General features: G+C 41.8%; 1 protein-coding gene across 6 annotated transcripts in view; it reads left to right on the top strand.

Moving 5' to 3' along the window:
• The first annotated feature begins 3,486 nt into the window (after positions 1–3,486).
• TM9SF4 (transmembrane 9 superfamily member 4) overlaps positions 3,487–24,046 on the top strand; it is a 56,264-nt gene continuing 35,704 nt past the window's right edge. For 3 of the 6 annotated variants that reach the window (XM_064572958.1, XM_045885548.3, XM_054510035.2), the window contains exon 1: positions 3,489–3,719. In XM_064572958.1, the coding sequence (XP_064429028.1) occupies positions 3,705–3,719 (15 nt within the window). In that variant the 5' untranslated portion in view covers positions 3,489–3,704. Of the gene's footprint in view, positions 3,720–12,021; positions 12,087–24,046 lie in introns of those variants that run through there. The other 3 variants (XM_064572957.1, XM_064572959.1, XM_045885549.3) reach the window with 3 other exon arrangements.

Below are 24,046 nucleotides of genomic sequence, written 5' to 3'. Positions count from 1 at the left end.
CTGCATGGAGCACTGGGTGTTATGCACAAACAATGAATCATGGAACACTTCATCTAAAATTAATGATGTAATGTATGGGGATTAACATAAGAATAAAAAATTTAAAAAATGATTAGGAAGTAGAGTTTTGCATATTTCATACTTTTGGTTTTAATATCATTTATTTAATTTAAAATTTACATAACTTAATTTTCAATAATGCCTATGGCCAACAGTTGGCTCACAAAATTTCCCAAAATTTAACTATTGGCTCCTGCAAGCGGTATAAACCAGCTCCTGCATATGCCTTTGCCTTCTGGTGTCCCTTCACCTCCCAAATAAACTACTCTGGCTTGAATCCTTGTCTCAGAGTTGGCTTCTGGGGGAAGCCAAGCTAAGACAGAGGAAAGTAAGCTTCTGACTTGTTAAGCCACTATTATTTTAGTGTGTGTGTGTTGGGGGGGTTCTTCCTTACAGCCGGATCTTTTCCTAACTGATAGGATGAGGCTTGAGGTAATTCATAATGCAAACATTCAAAAAAAATTTTTTTGAACACATACTTACAGTGACACAGTCGGTAACAACATAAATCCAGTCCAAGTTTTCATGGGAGATAGAGAATAACAAATGACCAAATTTATCTATATCTGTATGTGGTCAGGGAATACCTCTCTAAGGAGGTGACAGTGGAGCTGAGACCCAAACATGAGAAGGAGCTAACCACACAAAATGTTGAGAGGAGAGTTTTCCAGACAGAAGGAACTGCAAGTGCAAAGGTCCTGAGGTGCAGATGAGAAGAGCCAGTTCCAGGAATATCTGTGTGGCTGGAACCCTGTGGGTGAGGGAAGGAGTTGTAGGAGACAAGCCTGATCATGCAGGGCCTTGCAGGCCATGGTGAAGACTTGAGATTTTATGTTACCACAGTGGCTATTAAATGGAGAATCAAGATTAGAGGTGACAGGAGCAGCAAGCAGGAAGAAGCCACATAGAAGGCTGCCACAGAGGCCTCATGGACAGGGGGTGGGGGTGTGAAGCAAGGATGGCACAGTGGATTGTTACAAAATGACCCTCAACAAATCATGCCCCCCTGAATTCATGCCCTGTGTGGTCCCCTCCCACTCTGACTCTGGACTGACCTTGTGACTGGTTTTGACCAACAGAGTGTGGCAGAATTGATGCTGTGGGAGTTCTGAAACTTAGGTCTTAGGAGGCCTTGCAGCTTTCACTCACCACCATGGACCTGAGACCATAATGTGAAGGATCCTTCGCTACTCTCCTTGGGGATGAGCGCCCACATGGAGAGAGAGGCCTTGCTGACAGCCAGCACCAAACACCCAGACATAAGAGGCCACCATGCACCCTACAGCCCCAGCTGAGCCGTCTGCTGAAAGTGCATGAGAGATCTCAGGTGAGACAATCGGAATGGCCCAGACTGCCAACCCACAGAGTCAAGAGAAATAATAAAATATTGTTGTTTTGAGCCACTGAGTTTTAGGGTGCTGGGTTATTTAGCAATAAATAAATGAAACCAGTGTGAAAAGAACACAGATTAGTATATCCTACCCTTCTCCTTGGAGACACCTAAGGATCAGATTTGCTTCCCCTAATCCCAACTCTACCTTCCCATTCTCCTTGGAGAAGCATTTTTGAAGGTACCTAGAAGTATATGCCCTGCTAAATTTTATGTGTACATTTTACCACAATGAAAAGAAAACGTTTTCAAGAAGCAACTTGTCGATGTCATGGAGCTAGTGGGTGGTAGAGATGAGATCTGAACCCTGGCAGTCTAGCTTTAGGATTCTGGTGTATGTTACCAAAAGAGATTGAGATATGAAAGGCCTCTGGGGAAATGGAAAGTACGAGGAGGGGAGAAAATGGAAATACTGAGGAATAATATGCCATTCATGGAGCTTTGCTCCTTATCAGTCATCCCTCTTTAGGCATCCAGAAATGGTGGGAAACACCCAGGATTCAAGCATCAGGAGAACTGGTTGCAAGTTTGGAATCTATGGTTTACCAGCCTTGAGACTCCAGGAAAATCCCTCCTAGTCTCTAAGTCTTTCCTCACCCTTGGGGATGATATCAATTCTGCTATTCTTTAGGATGGTTGTGTGAGTCACAAGAATTAATGGATGTGTGTTTCAATTATCTTTGGAAGCATGAGAAACCACTCCAAAATCTTAAACAACTGGGCTCAGCTGGGCAGTTTTTCTGTTCCACATAGTGTTGATGAGGGTACGCATGTGGCTGCATTCAGCTGGCGGTTCAGCTGGGGTGAAATGTCCAAGATGACTTCATTCACATGTGTAGTGCTCAGCTGAAGTTTCTGGAATATTCTGAGGATTCAAATTGGTTGGGCCTCCCTCCCTCTCCATGTGGCTCTCCAGTAGGAGACACAGTGGAAGACAGTAGAAGCCGAAGCCGCCAAGCCTCTTAAGGCTTAAACCAGAACTAGCAGAGTCATTTATACCACATGCTTTGGTCAAAGCAAGTGACATGACCAGCCAGATTCAAAGGGAAGAGAAATAGAGTCTACCTCCTGATGGGAGAAACAGCATGCTCATGCGAAGACAGGAGGGCTTGTTGGCAGCCCTGTTTGTGACAATCCACTACAGTGGCACTCATAGGTGGGGATCAGAGTCAATTGCCCCCTGCCAAGAGGTAGGATTAGATAAGAGAGTCTTAGGAATGGTTTTAGCATAATGCTAAGGGCTGCAGCACGCAGCAAATGCTCAGTAAGTGCTGATTATTTTTAATCATTATTATTATTTTAACAACTTTTTGAAACAGTCACTGGTAGCACTGGTACTGTATCCACTTTACAGTGATACATGGAATAAGTGAACTTTCTGGCCTCTCCCAATTTTAACACCGTGACTCTTTGAGTCCCCTTTCCAGGTATCGGAAATTGAGGCTTAGGAAGACTGAGTGACTTACCTCGGTCACACTCTTAGCTAACCAGACCATGGTGAAGTCTGCATTCAAAGATGTCTTCCTCTACTAAAGACACTGCTTTTCATTCATTCCTTTAATAAGTAGTGTTTTGTATTAGGCACTTACCATCTACCTGAAGAAGTATACATAAGTGTAGAATGACAATTATTTATTGAATACATACTATGTAACATTATGTCATTGAATCCTCATCATAAACTTACTATAATCCCCTACCTATTTTGCCAATGAAAATAAGGTAAAGTAAGGTTAAATAAAAGACAGGATCCTACCCTCTTAGGGATTACAGTCTATTAGAGAGGATATAAAGTAGTCAAGTAAATAATTATACATTTAATTACAAATTATTCCCGGAGTTGGGCTGCTATTAGAGCCCTGGTACCAATCCCACTCATCAAATCAAGACCTCAGGTAACCCTGGCAACCGGTCTTTCTGCCAATAGTAAAGATGGCGTCCAGAGAACAGACGCGTATACGCACCCGCTTACCCACAATACAATGGGGGGAGGAGGAGGAGGAGGAGGAGGAGGAGGAGGAGCAGTTTCTGCCAGGAGTTAATATGGCTCCCATAGTTACAGCATCCGCTCGTCACCTAATCAGCAGCCTCACTGCCCAGACCAGGCTGCGGATCAGGAGCAAAGTTTTCTTACCCCTCCGCTGACCACGACTACAGGAGAGTTTGAAGCCAGGCAGCACCCAGCGGAGTTAAACTCCGTAACAAGGGAAACACCACTTCCGCTGACGTCATTACGGCGACACGTGGATCCAAGATGGCGGCTGCGATGGTGAGTGAAGGAGACTCCGGGAGCCAGAGCTGGAGCGGGGCCCTCCGGGGGATCCCAGGACCCTGCAGCGCCCCATGCCTGGCCCGAGCCACCTCCGGGACCCGTAGCTCAGGCTTGAGGGATGTCCCTGACTGGGCTTGTCTCTCCCAAACTCCCCCTCCCCGACCCTGGCCCCGCACTCAGGCTTGTCAAGGCCCGGAGTTTTGGGGGAGGCACTCGGTCGGAGAAAAGGTCTCGGTTACCGTCTCCGCCGGTTCCTATTACTGCTTTGGTCTCCGCCTCCTGTGACCCCCTTTTTCTAATTTTCACGTCCCAGCCCGGATCTCTCCCGAGATCCCCCTATTCCCACCCTCGCTCCTCCTCCTTACGTCCAGACTTTGCTCTCCGCCTTCCGCCTCCCCTCTGTCCTGACCAGTCCGCGGATGCGACCTCACCACTGACCAGCCACCCAGCTCAAGCCCCGTCTCAGATCCTTTCCAGAGCCCTGTCCTCATGTCCACCTTCAATAACTGTTCCCACCGCGCACAGGTCTTGACTGCCGCTACCCTGGAGCATGCCCTTACACCCCTCTCCTCCATTTTCTATTTCCAGACCTTTCCTAAGCATTTATGCGGTCTTCTCTAAATCAACTGTCTGCCTCTCTCCTGGGGAGCTTTTATCCCATTGGTTCTCAAACTTCACTGTGCATAAGACTCGGGTGTGTTGGGGGAGGCATGGTAAAAATGCAGTTTCCTGAGCCCCACTCCCAAAGTTCTAATTCGGTAGGTCTAGGTGATGCCCAGGAATCTGCACTTTTATAAGCACTCCAGTGATTATGATGCAGGTGATCTGTGAACTATGTTTTGAAAAACACTCTACTAGCCTTGTCTGGCTGCCTCCCCCTTGGGTGCCCCTGCAGGACCACACAACCCTTTAGGGAAAAGGTTGGTTAGAACGGAGCTCGTTAAGATGAAGGCTGTATGTGGATAAGGGTGCAGGTGAAAGAGCGGTGCCTGGAAAGTGGGTCAGAACTTACTGGCTCCTGTACAGAACCCTGGAAGTAGACCTATGAAGGAGTGGCCTTTCTTCCAGAAGCTCAGCTCGCATTCTCCTTGTCAAGAGACCAAAACCAGAATTGAAGTCACTTTGTCCAGAGTGATTTTCTAGGTCTTCTGTATGTTGCTTCCTCTGCAGATAATTTCATCCTAGGAGTGAATGCAAAGGAAAACACAGGAAAAAAAGGAGGTGATGTTTGACTTTAGCAAAGGCAGATTCTTGTTTAAATTCTTTGGTGTTGGCTTTCTCCAAACAAGGGTAGATTATTGGCCGACAATGAGCTTCCCTCCTTCTGTTAACCAACAGATAACATCCTTGTTGTTTAACGAGGGTTTCCTTATTTAGAACCTGAGGTCAGGGACAAGATTTCCCAGCCTTGCCTGATTTCTGTGGTTTCAGACTTCGATTTAAACCATGAGTGAGTGAGATGTCGAAACCAAATTTTTTTCTGGACCACATTCAGAACAAGCATGGTAGGATGTGAGGGTGATCTGGCTGCGACATCTGTCACCCCATTGATCGCCAGGGTTGATTCGGCTGATCTGGCTGGCTAGGCAGGTGTCCCCTTCCTCCCTCACCGCTCCATGTGCGTCCCTCCCGAAGCTGTGCGCTTGGTCGAAGAGGACGACCTTCCCCGATAGAGGAGGACCGTTCTTCAGTCAAGGGTATACGAGTAGCTGCGCTCCCCTGCTAGAACCTCAAAAAAAAAAAAACCAAGCATGGTATAAGAATGTAACAGGAAGGGGCGCCTGGGTGGCTCAGTTGGTTAAGCGACTGCCTTCAGCTCAGGTCATGATCCTGGAGTCCCAGGATCGAGTCCCACATCAGGCTCCCTGCTCAGCAGGGAGTCTGCTTCTCCCTCTGACCCTCCCCCCTCTCATGTGTTCTCTCTCTCTCATTCTCTCTCTCAAATAAATAAAATCTTTAAAAAAAAAAAAAAAAAGAATGTAACAGGAAAAGTCACACCCTCCCTTGCCATAGGGAAAAACTTAATAAAGTGGCATTTATAGCATTGCACCCTGTTCAGAGGTTTTTAAGAGGTAATAAGTTAGCAGTACATATTTCTGGCACACATTGATTTAATCAACAAATATACAAGTGTCTGCTCTGTGCCAAGACCTAGGAATGTAGTTGTGAAGTAGAGGGTTAAGATGCCCACCGTTGTGGAGCTTTTTTTTTTTTTTTTTTTTTTAAGATTTTATTTATTTATTTGACAGAGACACAGCGAGAGAGGGAACATAAGCAGGGGAGGTGGGAGGGGGAGAAGCAGGCTTCCCGCCGAGCAGGGAGCCCGATGCGGGGCTCGATCCCAGGACCCTGGTTTCATGACCTGAACCAAAGGCAGATGCTTAACGACTGAGCCACCCAGGCGCCCCCGTTTTGGAGCTTTTCTAGTCTGAGGAGACAGGCAGTGAACAAGTCGACAAGTAGATGAACAAGATAACGTCAGATAGTGGTAAATGCTGTGAAGACAGCAAGGGGCGAAGTGATAGTGATTGGGAGTGATGGGGTGACACAACTACTTTGGATTAAATGGTCAGAGAAGTCTTTTCAGAGGTGACATGAGTTGAGACCCCACTGACAAGAAGGAACCAGCAAGGCAAAGAGTGTTCCTGGCAAAGGAAATTGCAAGTGTAAAGGACCAACGTGGGAAAGAGCTTGGTATATTGGAGGAACACAGAAGGCTGGAGGGACTGAAGTATGGTGAGGGGTGAGGGTGGGAAGGATTGATACAAGATGAAACTGGAGAGAGGCAGGAGCAGCTGTGTTTCTAAAAGCCAGTCTATAATTGCAGTGGATTGTAGTCTCCAGTTTGCAGTCTATGGGCTGTGTGTTGAAATAGACTGTTCTGTTAGGGTGCTTCCCCTTCCTACCCTTCAGAACATTACACTAGGGGAGCCGGCGTGCTTTCAGCCTGCAAAAAACCTTGAAGAGGAGTTGGGATTTTATTGTAAGCTGAGTGGAAAGCACAGTGATTCAGTGTATATCATGTCACTTGGGAGTCTTGTCCTGTGTGCTTTCATGGTGGATACAGTAACTGATGTTAAGAAACTGAGGATGTAATGTATACAGTGACCCACAGAGGCCAGTTTAAAGGGTGCACATGAGAAACTTTATGTTTGATGCAATAGTGAGAATGCATGGAAGTGAATTTATTACAGAGGGATTTGTGTAACAGGCAAAGTGGGGTCACAGATAGACTTGAGTTTGGGCTGTGTCAAGCACTTTATTACAGGAAGTCAGAACAGTCCCCACACCCTTGTATACATTAACTTTCACAATCGGTGGGGATGGGGGGTGTGGATCTGCTTTGGGGTATATGAGTTTCTGTGGCAATTCATACAACCAAAGAGGAATTAAACTAGTGGATTCAGTGACCGTGGGAACAGGCTAGGTTTTTGGTTTGTCTTTTAGATTTTGAAAGTTAGGGGGCGCCTGGGTGGCTCAGTCGGTTAAGCGTCTGCCTTCAGTTCAGGTCATGATCCCGTCATGATCCCAGGATCCTGGGATTGAACCCTGGTCCTTCTGCCTGTAGCTCCCCCCGGCTCCTGCTCACTCGCTCACTCTCTTGCTCTCTCTATCTCAAATAAATAAATAAATAAAATCTTTGAAAAAGAAAGTTAGGGTTATGGGTTTCTAGAGATATTTTATGGGCTTTTCCCTCCCTCGCTTTTCTTAGTGAACGGCTCTTCTTCCCCAGGGCTTTGGCTGCCACCTCTCAGATGTGTTAGCGCAATGGTTGTTTCCTAAACCTGCAGGGCAACATTTCTCCCACAATAGCAGGAGATGTAGCTGGTGTCAGCAGAAGTTCTCTCTACTTTTCCTGCTTTCCTCCTACCCTGGATTTAGATGACTTTATAAAGTTACAGGATACTGAGTTGATCCACCTGGGTCTTAGGTGAGAGGCAGGCTCATATCTCATTCTTTATGGAAATACTGAGCATATGGCATGTGCTCTGGGGAATATTATTTTGGTGGAACTTGGAAAGTGTCCTCTGAGTACATTTGTAGGCATCGCAGGAGTCTGGAAACCTCCATTTGGAGAATATAACTGCTTCTCTCACATCTGTCATTGTCCATACTATCTGTGTTTTATCTTTTTCCTTTCTTTATTGGATATAATTCATATACTCTAAAATTTGCCCTTTTGAAGTAGACACTATGGTGGTTTTTCATATATTCACAAAGTTGTGCAACCTTCACCACCATTTACTTCTAGAACATTTCATCCCCCAAAAAGAAACCCATTAGCTGTGGCTTCCCACTCCCCACTCTCCTCAGTCCCTGGCAACCACTAATCTTTCTGTCTATATACGATTTGCCTATTCTGGACATTTCATATGACTGGAATCATAGAGTACGTGGTGTTTTGTATCTGGCTCTTTTTTTTTTCAAGACAGCATAATGTTTTCAAAGTTCATGTTGTAGCAAGTGTCAGTACTTCATTCCTTTTTATGGCCGAATAATATTCCATTGTGCAGATACACCACATTTTGTTTAGCCCTTCATCCGTTGATGGACTTTGGGATTTTTTTTTCTACTTTCTGGCGGTTGTGAATGTTACTGTGAACATTTATGTGCACATACGTGTTTCTATGAGAACACATATTTTCCGTTTTCTTGGGCACGTAGCTAGGTTTAGAATTGCTAGGTCAGTTGACAGTGCTCTGATCCAGTCCGGAGGCAGGGGAATGGGCTGAATGGCCACAACGTTCACTTGAGCAGATGGAGGCTGTGCTGGGCAGCCCCGCAGCCCCAGTCAAAAGCACAGGCACTGTCTCGTGGCGAAGTCTGGACGGTAGAGGCCTGCATCTGCCACTGGTCCCATGTGTGCGAAGTTGCAGTCTTGTCTGGGCCTCAAGTGGGGATTGCGATCAGCCCATGGAGGATGGAGGCCTAGAGCTGGAGTCAGCAGGCTCGGGCTTAGCCCCAGCACTGACACTGACCTACCCTGTGGCCTGGGGCAGATCACTTTGGTTTTTTGGTCTGTAGCCACGGATGACATAGGAAATGAAGGTTTGGACTTGATGGTTGCAAAATTTCAGGTTGAAAATTCTGTAGTTTAGAATACTCGAATTTGAGTTTGTTTGTTTTCCACGGTCATAGTTTCTGTAGTCTTTCCAAGCTTCTGTCTGTTGGTTGTGCTGTCTCTTTGATCTTTCCAGTTGCCCTACCTGGCATGAATTCTGCAGGAGCCGCTGTGTCCCTTGGAGCCAAGGGGCCAACACCAGGCCCTGGGTCAGATGTGTTTCTCCGAGCAGTCCCTTTAAAGGAGTGCCTTCATCCTCTCAGGAAGTACAGAGGAGGCTGAGACAACATTATGTTGCCTCTTGGTTTCTCTTTTACAACTTGGACAAAAGTTCCCCTTTGATCTTGGCATTAAAGAAACGGGTCGCAGAATGTTGGAGAAGGTCGAGTTTTGATCTCTGGGCACTGGCAGGAAGGTGGGAAGGAGCCAGGATGAGCAGGGCCATCTGGCCACAGAAGAATGATAGCCACCTACCACCCCCCAACCTGCTTTGATCCCTGAACCATTTGCTGACACTGGTGTTTCCCACATGGGGCACTGTTGGGGACACCCAGGACTTCCATCTCAGTCCTCTTCATTACTTCCTTCTCTGCCTTCCTAACTTGATTTCTCACCTATGCCTGAGCATTAAACTAACAGGCCTTCCACTATCTGAAGTCCCCAGGTTTTGTATTCAGAGGATATGCTAAGTGCTGCTAGCGGTTCTTAAAAAACAAAATCAAAGCACAAGTTGGAACTGAATTCTTAAGCCAGTTTAGAAGGGAGTTTGGGTACCTGGCAAGTCACTTACCATCTCTGAGCCTCAGTTTCTACTCATGGTACATCAGATGCTGTAAATTTGGCAGTCCGTGGACCACATCTTCACATGGACTTGATTTGGGGTGGGTTGCTTTGCTTTGCTTTGCTTTGCTTTTGACTGGCACCAGACTTAAAAGTTTTTGAGTTGGTTGCCAACATTTAATTGGGGAGATTTCACATTTCAAAGCTAGGTTTTCATTTTCTCTTGAGAATTTGGGCCAAGATTCCCTGTCAGAGGCATGCTCCACACAGGGCCCAGCTCATCACTTCCTGTCTCGGCACCCTCCTGTATCACTCCGGAGCGGTCTCACTGTTTAGGTCACTTGCATGGTCCTGCTCCGTGTTTGAATTTGCGACTCCTGAATAAGATAGTCTCTCTATAAAGTGTTTCCTACTCTGACATTCTTTTTTAATTTTTTTTATTTTTTAAAGATTTTATTTATTTATTTGAGAGAGAGAATGAGAGACAGAGAGCACGAGAGGGAGGAGGGTCAGAGGGAGAAGCAGACTCCCCGCCGAGCAGGGAGCCCGATGCGGGACTCGATCCCGGGACTCCAGGATCATGACCTGAGCCGAAGGCAGCCGCTTAACCAACTGAGCCACCCAGGTGCCCCCTTACTCTGACATTCTGATTCAAAAACTATTAAAGGTGTGTGGTAATCCCCTATGTGACCTGACTTCAAGGGAAAAGGTTCTACTCTCACGATACATTTCAGTTGATAAACTATATGCCCATCCAATATTCCATGGGATCCTTATGAAAGCCCATTTTACAGGTGAAGAAACTAAGGCTTGGTCTAAGGACCTGTGATTGATTTAATAACTTTGGACAAGCTTTTTTTTTTTTTTTAAACCGCAGTTAACCATTTCAAAAATCTTTGTGCATGTGTGGTAACATATATATAACAAAAGGTATCATTTGAAGTTTTTGAAGTGTACGATTGGTGGCATTAATTACATTCATAGTGTTGTGCAACCCTCACCACCATCCATCTTCAGAGCTTTTTATTATCCCGTACTGAATCGATTTCCTTACTTTTAAAGTGAGGGGTGACACTGTCCTCAAAGGATTGTTGTGATTATTAAATAAAATATGAGATGAGAGCTCATGGCACAAAGAGAGCTCTCTTAATTTTTCTGTTCCAAGGTTTGAAGTCTTCCAGAGGCGAACCATTTAAGCCGGTTGCTTCAACTAACTGAGCGTTCTTTTATAAATGCCCATAGGGGAGAGGGAAGGTCAGTGCAGTTCTTGTGTTTTATTTCTGCCCTTTCTGGCCTCAAGGTTTAGGTCGGGTTGTCCGTTGCTTGGTGAGGGTAGTGACTACTTTCACTTGGATTTCCACAGCTGGCTGCCCCTTTTTCCCTACTCCCGAAGAACAGCTTGGAGTCTTTCTATGTATCTCTGCTCAACGGCAACTCTGTATCTCTGGGCTCTGAAATAAAGGCTACATTTTCAGAGCCTCCTGTGGCTAATTTGGTTCTTTTTTTCTTTCTTTTTCTTTTTCTTTTTTCCTCTGTGAGTTCTTTAGCTCCATGGGGGCTGCTTGGTAAGTGGTCCTGAGCTGTCATTAGCCATCTTGCATGTGTGGTTGAATTCTTGGGGAGCTCTAGCTGATTGGGTAATTGATTTCAGTTAACTGTTGGCAAACTGTGCCCCACAGCCTTTTTCTTTCTTTTTTTTTCTCTTTTTTTCTTAATCTGGGGAGCAGTTACTACATGATCTTAAAATGGTGACTGTATCTTTGAGAAGGATATAGAAGAATCTAGCTTACTGTTGAGGAAGGTGCTGCTTTTGTGGCAAGAAACGTATGGGTTAGGAACCAGGAGCCAGAAAAGCTGTCCACAGACAGGCCAGAGTCAATCGCTAGGTGATGCTGTTTATGGGAAAGAAGACTGCAAGGCAGGGGCTCCAGAAGAGAAAAGGCTAACTTCTGGCCACAGAGAAATGTGAGTGAATGAACTAATTTTTAGTTCTCAGGAGGAAACTTCTTTTTTTCTTCTTCTTCTTTTTTTGGAAGAAGTTCATTGTTCACACCTTTCAAACTGGGTGGAGCAAATTTTAGGAAGTGAGGGGTACTTTTTAGTTCTAGCAGTTCTTCATTGGGCTCTTGGAAGAGTTTTTTCTGCATGCCCAGCCCCCCAAGAATAAAATACATTGGGAGGGCAAGACCTTGATTCTTGGGTCTCCTGAGCTTTATAACTTTCCAGGTCATGCATATCTTTGCCAGTGATGGGGTGTTAGATTACAGCATGAAGGGCTTCTAGATTGCTATCACCTTGCTTCTTGTCATGCTGCCTTTGCTATCTCGTGACTTGGAAACCAAGTGAAGCAAAATAACGTTGAATGAGCTAGTTCACATGTTAGCACTCCCATTCCTTTCTTAGCTCTGAACAGGCATTTGCTAAATACTTAATTGGCTTTTCAGACTGAACTTCACATGGAAGTTCCTATGATGATCAATTGAAAATTAAAGGAAGATACAAAGGAATTTCCCAAGAAGCAGGTATTGTGCTACTCTCCAACTTCCTTACAGAAATGAACTATGGGTCCAGCATCCTCTATCAGGCTGTCTGAGCTGCAGAGATAATGAAGTGAAAGAGTCACAAAGGGGTTTGAATGGTAACCAGTACAAGGGTCTTATCTGGGGCCCATGAACTTCTAGGCCCTTGATCCTCCTCCTGGAATCATACATCAGATTGTGTTTGGAGTGTTTTTTCTGGGAACAGGGTCTATAGCATTTTTTTCTTTAATTGAAGTATAGTTGACACACAATGTTGTATTAGTTTCAGGCACACAACATAATGATTCAACAACTTGATTCAGCAACTCTGAACCTATGCTTACCACAAGTGTAACTACCATCTGTCACCATACAACATTGTTACAATATCCTTTACTGTATTCCCTGTGCTGTACCTTTCATTTGGTGACTTATAAGATGCTCAGAGGGGTCTGCAGTACTCTCCCTACAGTTAAGGATTACTGATCTGGTCTGGTTGCTCACACGTCTTTGCCTGGGGGCCATGCGAATCTTTATCGTTCCAGTTTTAGTGTATGTGCTACCGAAATGAGCACTGATTACTCACATCCTGCCAGAATCCCCTCTGCATTGTTCTTACCTTATAGCTTCCATTTTCTGTACATTTTCAGGGGAATTTGCCCAAGTATTTTCAGAGGCAGCCCATCTCCTTCCCCGTCTTAAAATGTAAATATTTATTTTGAATATGAGTGATCCATGTACATGGAAAAGTTAGGATAAAAAACTGTAAAAGAAATGAAAGTCGCCCCGCTACCCCCAGGCATTCATCAGAGGTACATAGGCATTGATTGAAAAGTTTTTTTTCCCTAGAACATTTTTGTACAAATGAAAATGTCTGTTTAAAAATACTTTTTATTATAAAAAATGTTCAACATCTACCAAAGTAGAAGAAATAGTATAAGGAACCCCCATAACCCATCACCCAGCTTCAAGAATTACCATTATATTGCCAGACTTGTTTCATCTGTGACAAGTCCTCCCTTGAGCAGGTTATTTTTTTTCTTCAGGTTTATAAAGGTGTCATTTAACACCATAAAATGACTGATTTTAAGTGTATAGTTGAATGAATATAGTTCATTCCGTTTATGAACTGAGTATTATGAATAATATAGTTCATTAATTTATCATTCAAATGACTGATTTTAAGTATGTAGTTCAATGAATATAGTTCATTCAATTTTAGTGAATGTATAGACCTATGCAGTCATCATCACAATAACACAAAGTTTAGAACATTTCTGTCACCCCATCAGGTTCCCTTGCAGCAGAGGGGTTGACACTTGGAGTCAGTCCCTGCTCCCACACCAGCCAACCACTGATCTTTCTGTCTCTAGATTTGCCTTTCTTGGGCATTTCACTTAAGCGGAATCATACACCATATAGACTTTTGCATCTGGCTTCATTAACTTGGCATTACGTTTATGGGGTTTGTCAATCATGTAAAGGAATTGGTCGTTCACTTCTTTTTATTGCTGAATACTATTCCATTGCATGGCTGTACTGCATTTTGTTTCCCCCTTCACCAATTGATGGGTGTTTGGATTGTTTCCAGCTTTGGACTTTTTGATCAAAGCTATTAGGAACATTCATGTACAAGTCTTTGTATGGACAACTGTTTCCTCTCCTCTTGGGTAAATGCCTAGGATTGGAATTGCTGGGTAATATGGTTAAGTTTATGTTGAATTTTTTAAAGATACTGCCAAACTTTCCCATGGCTGTACCATTTTATGTTCCCATCAATACATGAGGGTTCCACTTTGTCCATCTTTGTCCACACTTGTTATTGTCTGTGTCTTTGAGGTTAGCCATTCTCATGGATGTGTGGTGTGCCTCATTGTGGTTTTAGTTTGCAGTTCCCTAATGACGAATGATATTGAACATCATCTCATGTGCTTATTAGCCAGTTGTATATCTTCTTTGGTGAAATGTGTATACAGATCTTCTGCCAGTTTTTTAAGTTGGGTTGTTTGTTTTATCATTAAGTTGTAAGAATTTTTTATGTATTCTGGATACAAATTCTCTATCAGATATGTGATTTACAAAGATTTTTCTTCTAGTCTGTGGCTTGTCTTTCATTTTCTTTTTTTTTAATTTAAAAAAATTGAAGTATAATTGACATACAATATATTAGTTTCAGTTGTACAACATGGTGATATGATATTTTATATACATTATAAAATGGATACCATTGTAAGTGTAGTTACCCTCTGTCACCAAAGATATAATATTACAGTATTTTTGACTCCATTTCCTACGCTGTACTTTACATCCTCATGACTTATTTTATTTTTAAGGTTTTATTTATTTATTAGAGAGAGCGTGTGCTCGCTTCGGGAGCACATATACTAAAAATAGAGCGTGCGCACACAAGCAGGGGGAGTGGCAGGCAGAGGGAGAGGGAGAAGCAGGCTCCCCACTGAGCAAAGCGCCTGAAGCAGGGAGACTCTTAACCAACTGAGCCACCCAGGCTTACTTATGTTATAGCTGGAAGTTTGTACCTCTTAATCCCCTTCACCTGAGTTTATTTCTGTCTTGTTTATTTGTTTGTTTTGTTGTTTAGATTCTACATATAAGTGCCATCATATGATATTTGTTATTGTTTGACTTACTTCACTTAGCATAATACCCTCTAGGCCCATGTCTTTCATTTTCTTAATGATATCTTTTGAAGTGTAAAAGTTTTAAATTTTGATGAAATCAATTTTATCAATTTTTTAAATATAGATTGTGCTGTTGGTGTTGTATCTAAGACATCTTTGCCTAACTCAATGTCACAAAGATTTTCTCATAACTATTCTTCTAGAAGTTTTATAGTTTTTGCTTGTCTATTCAAGTCTAAGATAGATTTTGAGTTAATTTTTGTGTATGGTGTGAGGTTCCTTTTGCATGCGGCTACCCAAATGTCCAAGAACCATTTGTTGAAAAGACTATCCATTTCTTATTGAATTGCCTTGGCAACTTGTTGAAAATCAATTTACTATAAACATATGGATTTATTTCTGGACTTTTAATTTCCATTGATCTTTATGCATATCCTTACCACACTGTCTTGATTACTGTAGCTTTATAATAAGCTTAGAAATGAAATAAGCTTAAAATTTGTTATTTTTAAAAGTTGTTTTGGATGTTCTGGATCCTTTGTGTTTCCAAATAATTTTAGGGTTGACTTGTTCAGTTTCTACAAAAAAGCCTGCTGGGATTTTGATAAGGATTGCCTTGAATCTGTAGATCAGTTTGGGAAGAATTGCCATCCTATCAATATTGAGTCTTTCAATCCATGAAAATGGAATGTCTCTCCAGTTACTTAGAATGTTTTGTAATTTTCAGTATACAAGTTTTTTAAAAAAATTTATTCCTGGGGAGCCTAGATGGCTCAGTCGGTTAAGCAGCCAACTCTGGATTTCTGCTCAGGTCTGATGTCAGGGTGGTGAGATCAAGCCCTGCAACAGGCTCTGCGCTCAGCAGGAAGTCAGAGCCTGCTTGAAATTCTCTCCCTCTCCTTCTGCCCCTCCCCCTGCTTGTGTGCATACTCTGTCTCTAGAATAAATAAATATATGTTAAAAAAAATTTATTCCTAAATATCTTATTCTTTTTGAAGGTATTATAAATGGAGCTATTTTTTAAATTTAACTTTGGGGTTGTTTGTTGCTAGTATGTGGAAATACAATTAATTTTTATATGTTGATCTTGTAGTTTCCGACCTTACTCACTTTATTAGTTCTAGTAGTTGTTTTGGGGTTCCTTAGGATTTTCTAAATACAAGATATGTGATCTACAATAAAAACTCCTTTACTTCTTTTCAGTATGGATGCCTTTAATTAATTATTTGCTTCAGTGAACATTATTTGCATTTATATAGCACAATGTTGAATATAAATGGCAAGAGTGGACATCTTTGCCTTGTCAATCATCTTAGGAGGAAGCATTTGTCTTTCACCATTAAGTATGGTGTTGGCTGTGGGTTTTTCATAGCTGCTCTTTATCTGATTGAGGAAGTTCCTTTCTATTCTTAATTTGTTGGGAGATTTTATCATGAATATCTGTTGGATTTTGTCAAGTGCTTTTTCTTTGTGAAGATTGTGTGGTTTTGTCCTTTATATGGTGTATTACATTGATTTTCAGATATTGAGCCAACCTTGCATTTCTGGGGTAAATCCCACTTGGTCATGATGTATATAAACCTTTTCATATATTGCTGGATATGATTTGCTAATATTTTATGAAGGATTTTTTCTATCTATGTTCATGAGGACTATTTGTAAGTTTCCTTTTCTTGGGATGTCTTTGGCTTTGGTACAGGTTTAAAAAAATTTTTTTTAGGGGCACCTGGGTGGCTCAGTTTGTTAAGCGACTGCCTTCGGCTCAGGTCATGATCCTGGAGTCCCAGGATCGAGTCCCGCATCGGGCTCCCTGCTCAGTGGGGAGTCTGCTTCTGCTTCTGATCCTCTCTCCTCTCATGTTCTCTCTCTCATCATCAGATGAATAAATAAAATCTTTTAAAAAATAAATAAATAAAATAAAATTTTTTTAGATAAATGAGATTATACTATACACACACTGCTGTGCATCTTATTTATTTTATACTTTATAACTTATGTTGGTGGTCCTTCGAAAATAGTTCTACCTTCCATTTAAGTATAGAGGGCTAAATTGCCCTCCCCAAACACTGTACCAGTTTACCTATAGCTAGTATATTCAGATTTCTTAAAGCTTTGTGACTCTAATAGGTAAAAAATCAGATGCCATTATTTTGATTTGCATTTTTTTTTTAAAGATTTTATTTATTTGACAGAGAGAGACACAGAAAGAGAGGGAACACAAGCAGGGGGAGTGGGAGAGGGAGAAGCAGGCTTCCCGCCAAGCAGGGAGCCTGACGTGGGGCTTGATCCCAGCACCCTGGGATCATGACCTGAGCCGAAGGCAGACACTTAACGACTGAGCCACCCAGGAGCCCCTTGATTTGCATTTTTTAAATTATGAATGATGTTGACCATCTTTTTGTGTTTGGCCTTTTGAACTTTTTTTTTAACTGCCCATTCATATTCTTTTGGGTTATTTGTCCTTGATTGGTTTATAAGAGCTCTTGGTATACTGAAAGAATAGTCCTTTGTCAGGTGTGTGGTAAATATTTATACCCAAATTGTGTTTTTCTTTGTCTATGATGTATATATTTTTAAATTTTTCTTCCTTCTTCCTATGTATCCTTTTTCTTTATAGTTTCTGGGTTTTGTTTCATTCTTAGGAAACTTGCCATGTCAAGATTGTTTAAAAGTATATCTGTATTGGGGCGCCTGAGTGGCTCAGTCATTTAAGCATCTGACTCTTGATTTTGGCTCAGGTGCAATCTCAGTTGTGAAATTGAGCCCTGCATCAGGCTCTGCACTGGGTGTGGGGCCTGCTTGAGATTCTCTTTCTCTCTCCCCCCCAACCTGCTTCTCTAAAAAATAAATAAAATAAAATATTTAAAAGTATATCTGTATTTTCTCCTCACACTTCTATTTCAGTTTGTGTGTTTAAGTCTTTTCTGTCTTCTCCAGTACCAGTTTGGATAGCTCTATATTGTGCTCACTTCGGCAGCACATATACTAAAATTGGATAGCTCTATATTTTAATATTTAGTAGAACATAATCATCATTCAGTCAATGTTAGCTGCCATTGTTATCAGGATCATCGTTACATGCTCATCATCTTTAATGCAGCTCACCTGCCTGAAGAGAGCATACCTGTTCCTCTGCCTCTGACCTTGGGCAAGTTATTTAATCTCTGGGTCTCGGGTTAACTAGCAGTCAACTGTGGGAATGGTGCAAGTCAGCGTTTGTAACTTGGCACAAAGTAGGGACTTGTAAATGCAAAGGACTGTTCTCCTGAAGCTGTTTCAAAAAATAGAAACAGAAGGAAAGCTTCCAGACTCATTCTATGAAGCCAGCATTACCTTGATCCCCAAACCAGGCAAAGACCCCATCAAAAAGGAGAATTTCAGACCGATATCCCTGATGAATATGGATTCCAAAATTCTCAACAAAATCCTGGCTAATAGGATCCAACAGTACATTAAAAGGATCATCCACCACGACCAAGTGGGATTTATCCCTGGGATGCAAGGGTGGTTCAACATTTGCAAATCAATCAATGTGAGAGAACACACTAATTAAGAGAGAGAAGAACCATATGGTCCTCTCGATGCAGGAAAAACATTTGACCAAATACAGCATCCTTTCCTGATTAAAACTCTTCAGAGTATAGGGATAAAGGGAACATTCCTCAATTTCATAAAATCCATCTATGAAAAACCCACAGTGAGTATCATCTTCAATGGGGAAAAGCCGAAAGCCTTTCCCTTAAGATCAGGAACACGACAAGTATGCCCACTCTCACCACTGTTGTTCAACATAGTACTGGAAGTCCTAGCAACAGCAATCAGACAACAAAAAGAAAGAAAAGGTATTCAAATTGGCAAAGAAGAAGTCAAACTCTCTCTCTTTGCAGATGACATGATACTTTATGTGGAAAACCCAAAAGACTCCACACCCAAATTACTAGAACTCATACAGCAATTCAGTAATGTGGCAAGATAAAAAATCAGTGCACAGAAATCAGTTGCTTTCTTATACACTAACAATGTAACTGTAGAAAGAGAAATTAGAGAATCGATTTCATTTACAGTAGCACCAAAAACCATAAGATACCTTGGAATAAACCTAACCAAAGAGGCAAAGAATCTATATTCTACGAACTACAGAACACTCATGAAAGAAATTGAAGAAGACACAAAAAGTTGGAAAAACATTCCATGCTCATGGATCGGAAGAATAAACATTGTTAAAATGTCTGTGCTGCCCAGAGCAATCTATACCTTCAGTGCCATCCCAATCAAAATTCCAATGACATTTTTCAAAGTGCTGGAACAAACAATCCTAAAATTTCTATAGAATCAGAAAAGACCCCGAATCGCCAAGGAAATGTTGAAAAAGAAAAACAAAGCTGGGAGCATCACGTTGCCGGATTTCAAGCTATATTACAAAGCAATGATCACCAAGACGGCATGGTACTGGCACAAAAACAGACATATAGACCAATGGAACAGAATAGAGAGCCCAGATATGGACCCTCAACTCTATGGTCAAATAATCTTCGACAAAGGAAAAAATATGCAATGGAAGAAAGACAGTCTCTTTAATAAATGGTGCTGGGAAAATTGGGCAGCTATATACAGAAGAATGAAACTCGATCATTCTCTAACACCATACACAAAGGTAGACTCAAAATGGATGAAAGACCTCAATGTGAGACAGGAATCTATCAAAATCCTAGAGGAGAACATAGGCAGTAACCTCTTCGACATCGGCCACAGCAACTTCTTTCAAGATACATCTCCAAAGGCAAGTGAAACAAAAGCGAAAATGAACTTTTGGGACTTCATCAAGATAAAAAGCTCTGCACAGCAAAGGAAACAGTCAACAAAACAAAGAGGCAACCCACAGACTGGGAGAAGATATTTGCAAATGACACTACAGGCAAAGCACCGATTTCTAAGATCTATAAAGAACTTCTCAAACTCAACACCCCAAAAAACAAATAATCCAGTCCAAAAATGGGCAGAAGATACAGACACTTCTCAAAAGTGTCTAATGGCTAACAGACACATGAAAAAAATGTTCATCATCATTAGCCATCAGGGAAATTCAAATCAAAACCACACTGAGATACCACCTTACACCAGTTAGAACAGCAAAAATTGACAAGGCAAGAAACTTTGTTGTTTCAAACATTTGTTTGTTGGAGAGGTTGTGGAGAAAGGGGAACCCTCTTACACTGTTGGTGGGAATGCAAGTTGGTACAGCCACTTTGGAAAACAGTGTGGAGGTTCCTCAAAAAAATTAAAAATAGAACTACCTTATGACCCAGCAATTGCACTACTGGGTATTTACTCCAAAAATACAGATGTAGTGAAAAGAAGGGCCATATGCATCCCAGTGTTCATAGCAGCAATGTCTGCAGTAGCCAAACTGGAAAGAGCCGAGATGCCCTTCAACAGACGAATGGATAAAGAAGATGTGGTCCTCGGGCGCCTGGGTGGCTCAGATGGTTAAGCATCTGCCTTCGGCTCGGGTCATGATCTCAGGGTCCTGGGATCGAGTCCCGCATTGGGCTCCCTGCTCCTTGGGAGCCTGTTTCTCCCTCTGCCTTTCTCTCTCGTTCTGTCTCTCATGAATTTAAAAAAAAAAAAAATCTAAAGAAGATGTGGTCCATGTATACAATGGAATATTACTCAGCCATCAGATAGGATGAATACTCAACTTTTGCATCAGCATGGATGGAACTGGAGGAGATTATGCTAAGTGAAATAAGTCAAGCAGAGAAAGTCAATTATATGGTTTCACTCATTTGTGGAACATAAGGAATAGCATGGAGGACATTAGGAGAAGGGGGGGATCAGGGTGGAGACGAACCATGAGAGACTATGGACTCAGAAACAAGGTTTTAGAGGGGAGGGGGTGGGGAGATGGGTTAGCCTGGTGATGGGTATTAAAGAGGGCACATTATTGCGTGGAACACTGGGTGTTATACACAAACAATGAATCATGGAACACTACATCAAAAACTAATGATGTAATGTATGGTGATTAACATAACATAATAAAATTAAATTTTAAAAAAAAATGGAAAGGACTGTGTGCCACAGTGACTTGTACTTACTTGGCCGGTGCTCAGTGACTCTATGACTACTTGTTGCTTTTTGTTGTTTTCCGCTAGGGTGAGTATTACCCTCATTGTTGTGTCTTTTTGTTTTTTGTGTTTTTTTGTTGTTGTTGTTTTTTAAGATTTTATTTATTTATTTGAGAGAGAGAGAATGAGATAGAGCATGAGAGGGGGGAGGGTCGGAGGGAGAAGCAGGCTCCCCGCTGAGCCGGGAGCCCGATGCGGGACTCGATCCCAGGACCCTGGGATCATGACCTGAGCCGAAGGCAGTCGCTTAACCAACTGAGCCACCCAGGCGCCCCTGTTTTTGGTTTTTGTGTGTATACTCGTGCTATTGGTTTGAGACTTTGGAACAGAAGCCTGTTGGAATCTTTCAGGATTTGCTTTTAATCTCTCTGCAACCTAAGCTGTCAGGGAGCGCTTCAGCTGCCCGGGGCAGCATCTCTCTGCTAAGATTGGAGAATTCTGTTTCACAAGAAGGTAGAGCTGGAGTAACTTCTTAGATTTAATTGGCTTGATGACTATAGGAGATTGTAATCCTCTGCCCTGGCTTCAAATTACGTGTTAGATAAGGCAAAAAGGTCTGGTGTCTGGCTTTCTGGGAGGGAAAAATTTTTGATTAGCTAGAAATAGTGATATCAACTGTGGGCTTTTCATATAAGGTCTTTATTGTGTTGAGGTAAGTTCCTTTTATACCTTTTATGTTGAGAATTTAAATCATGAATGGATGTTGAACTTTGTCATATTTTTTTACTGTGTCTGTAGAGATGATCACGTGGTTTTTTCTTTCATTTTATTAATGTGGTGTATCACACTGATTGATTTGCATATGTTGAACCATCCTTGCATCCCAGGGATAAATCCCACTTGATTTTGGTGTATGCTTCTTTTAATGTGCTGTTAAATTCAGCTTGCTAGCATTTTACTGAGAATTTTTGCATCTATGTTCATCAAGGATATTGGCCTATAGTTTTCTCATGGTATCTTTGTCTGGTTTTGGTATCAAGCTGATGCTCACCTCATAAAAAGAGTTTGGAAGTATTCCCTCTTCTGTTTTTGGAAGAGTTTAAGAAGAATTAATGTTAATTCTTTATTGAACATTTGGGAGAGTTCACCTGTGAAGGGAGGTCTTAGATTACTGATTCAATCCCCCTTCTTTATTGGTCTGTTTTGGTTTTCTGTTTCTTCTTGATTCCATTTTGGGAGGTTATATGTGTTTCTAGGAATTTACCCATTTCTTCTAAGTTACCCAATTTGTTGATGTATAATTGTTTATAATCCTTTTTAATTCTGAGGCACCTGTTATAATGTCTCCTCTTTCATTTCTGATTTTATTTGAGCCTTCTTCCCTCTTTTTTTCTCTCGGTGCTGTTAAATTTCGTTTCGTTTCATTTGTTGATTTTTATCTTTTCAAAAAAACCAACTTACCTCTGTTGTAGGTGTTTTTTCTATTTTTAAAATTCTCCTTTTAAAAATAAATAAATAAATAAAATTCTTCTTTTTATTTATTTCTGCCTCTTTATTATTTCCTTTCTTCTGCAAACTTTGGGCTTCACTTGTTATTTTTCTGGATTCTTGAGGTGTTCAGTTAGGTTTTTGGGAATTTTTTTTTTTTTAATATTTTATTTATTTGACAGAGAGAGATAGCGAGAGCAGGAACACAAGCAGGGGGAGTGGGAGAGGGAGAAGCAGGCTTCCCACCGAGCAGGGAGCCCGATGTGGGACTCAATCCCGGGACTCCGGGATCATGACCTGAGCTGAAGGCAGACGCTTAATGACTGAGCCACCCAGGCGCCCCGGGAATTTTTTTTTTTAATGTAGTTGTTTGTTTGTTTTTTAATTTTTTTTAAGATTTTATTTATTTGTGAGAGAGTGAATGAGATAGAGAGCATGAGAGGGAGGAGGGTCAGAGGGAGAAGCAGACTCCCCGCTCAGCAGGGAGCCCGATGCGGGACTCGATCCTGGGACTCCAGGATCATGACCTGAGCTGAAGGCAGCCGCTTAACCAACTGAGCCACCCAGGCGCCCCTTAATGTAGTTGTTTACTCCTAGTACTGCTTTTGTGGCATGCTGTAAGTTTTGGTATGTTATATTTTTCTTTTGTCTGAGGTACTTTTAAATTCTTGTTTGATTTCCTCTTTGACCCAATGGTTGTTCAAGAATGTGTTGTTTACTTTTCACATATTTGGCTATTTGCCATTTTTTGTTAATTGATTTCTAGCTTTATTCCATTGCAATCAGAAAAGATACATGGAGTGATTTTGGTCTTCTTAAATTTGTTAAGACTTATATTGTGAACCTACCATGTCATCTGTCCTGGAGAATGTTCTGTGTGCACCTGAGAAGAATGTGTATTCTTCTGCTATCAGGTAGAAAGTTCCATATATGTTTGTTGTCCATTTGGTCTGTAGTTTTTTTGAGTCAGCTGTTTGTTGATCTTCTGTCTGGAGGTTCATTATTTTAAGTGGGATATTGAAGTCCCCTACTATCACTGTGTTGCTGTCAATTTCTCCCTTCAGATCTGTCAATATTGGCTTTATACATGGGTTATAAAATGTGATGTTGGGTATGTATATATTTATAACTCATATCTTCCTGTTGAATTGACCGTTTTGTCATTATATAATGACCATCTCTGTTTCTAGACACAGGTTTTTTTTTAGATTTCATTTATTTATTTGTCAGAGCACATGCCAAGCAGGAGTGGGCAGCAAGCAGAGGGAGAAGGAGGCTTCCTGCTGAGCAATGCGAGACTTGATCCCAGGACCCTGGGATCATGACCTGAGCCGAAGGCAGATGCCCAAATGGACTGAGCCACCCAGACATCCCCTAGACACAGTTTTTAACTGAAAGTCTGTTTTGTCTGATATAAGTTTAGCCACCCCTGCTTTCTTTTGGTTACCACTTGGAATATCTTCTTTGGTTACCACATGGAATATCTTCTGTACCTTCATCTTCAGCTCATGTGTGTCTTTAGATCTAAAGTGAGTTTCTTGTAGACAACATATCGCTGGATCTTATTTTTGTATCCATTCAGCCACTTTATGAGTTTGGATTAGGAATTTAATCCACTTACCCTCCAGGTTATTCTAATATGCATCAGGGTTGAGAACCACTATCTTAGATGTACAAATAGGGCATGGGGTAATAGATGTTCTCAGGGAGTCTCAGACTAGGTCCTTGGAGATAGAAAGGTGGGAGGTATCAAGAACTCCTTAAATTT

Source organism: Mirounga angustirostris, unplaced genomic scaffold (assembly GCF_029215605.1).
Source record: "Mirounga angustirostris isolate CCGP_5_RB_7025 unplaced genomic scaffold, mMirAng1.0.hap1 SCAF_10, whole genome shotgun sequence".
Taxonomy (NCBI): Eukaryota; Metazoa; Chordata; class Mammalia; order Carnivora; family Phocidae; genus Mirounga; species Mirounga angustirostris.
Note: the sequence above shows the minus strand (reverse complement) of the source record. Positions and strands in the feature narration are given on the sequence as shown.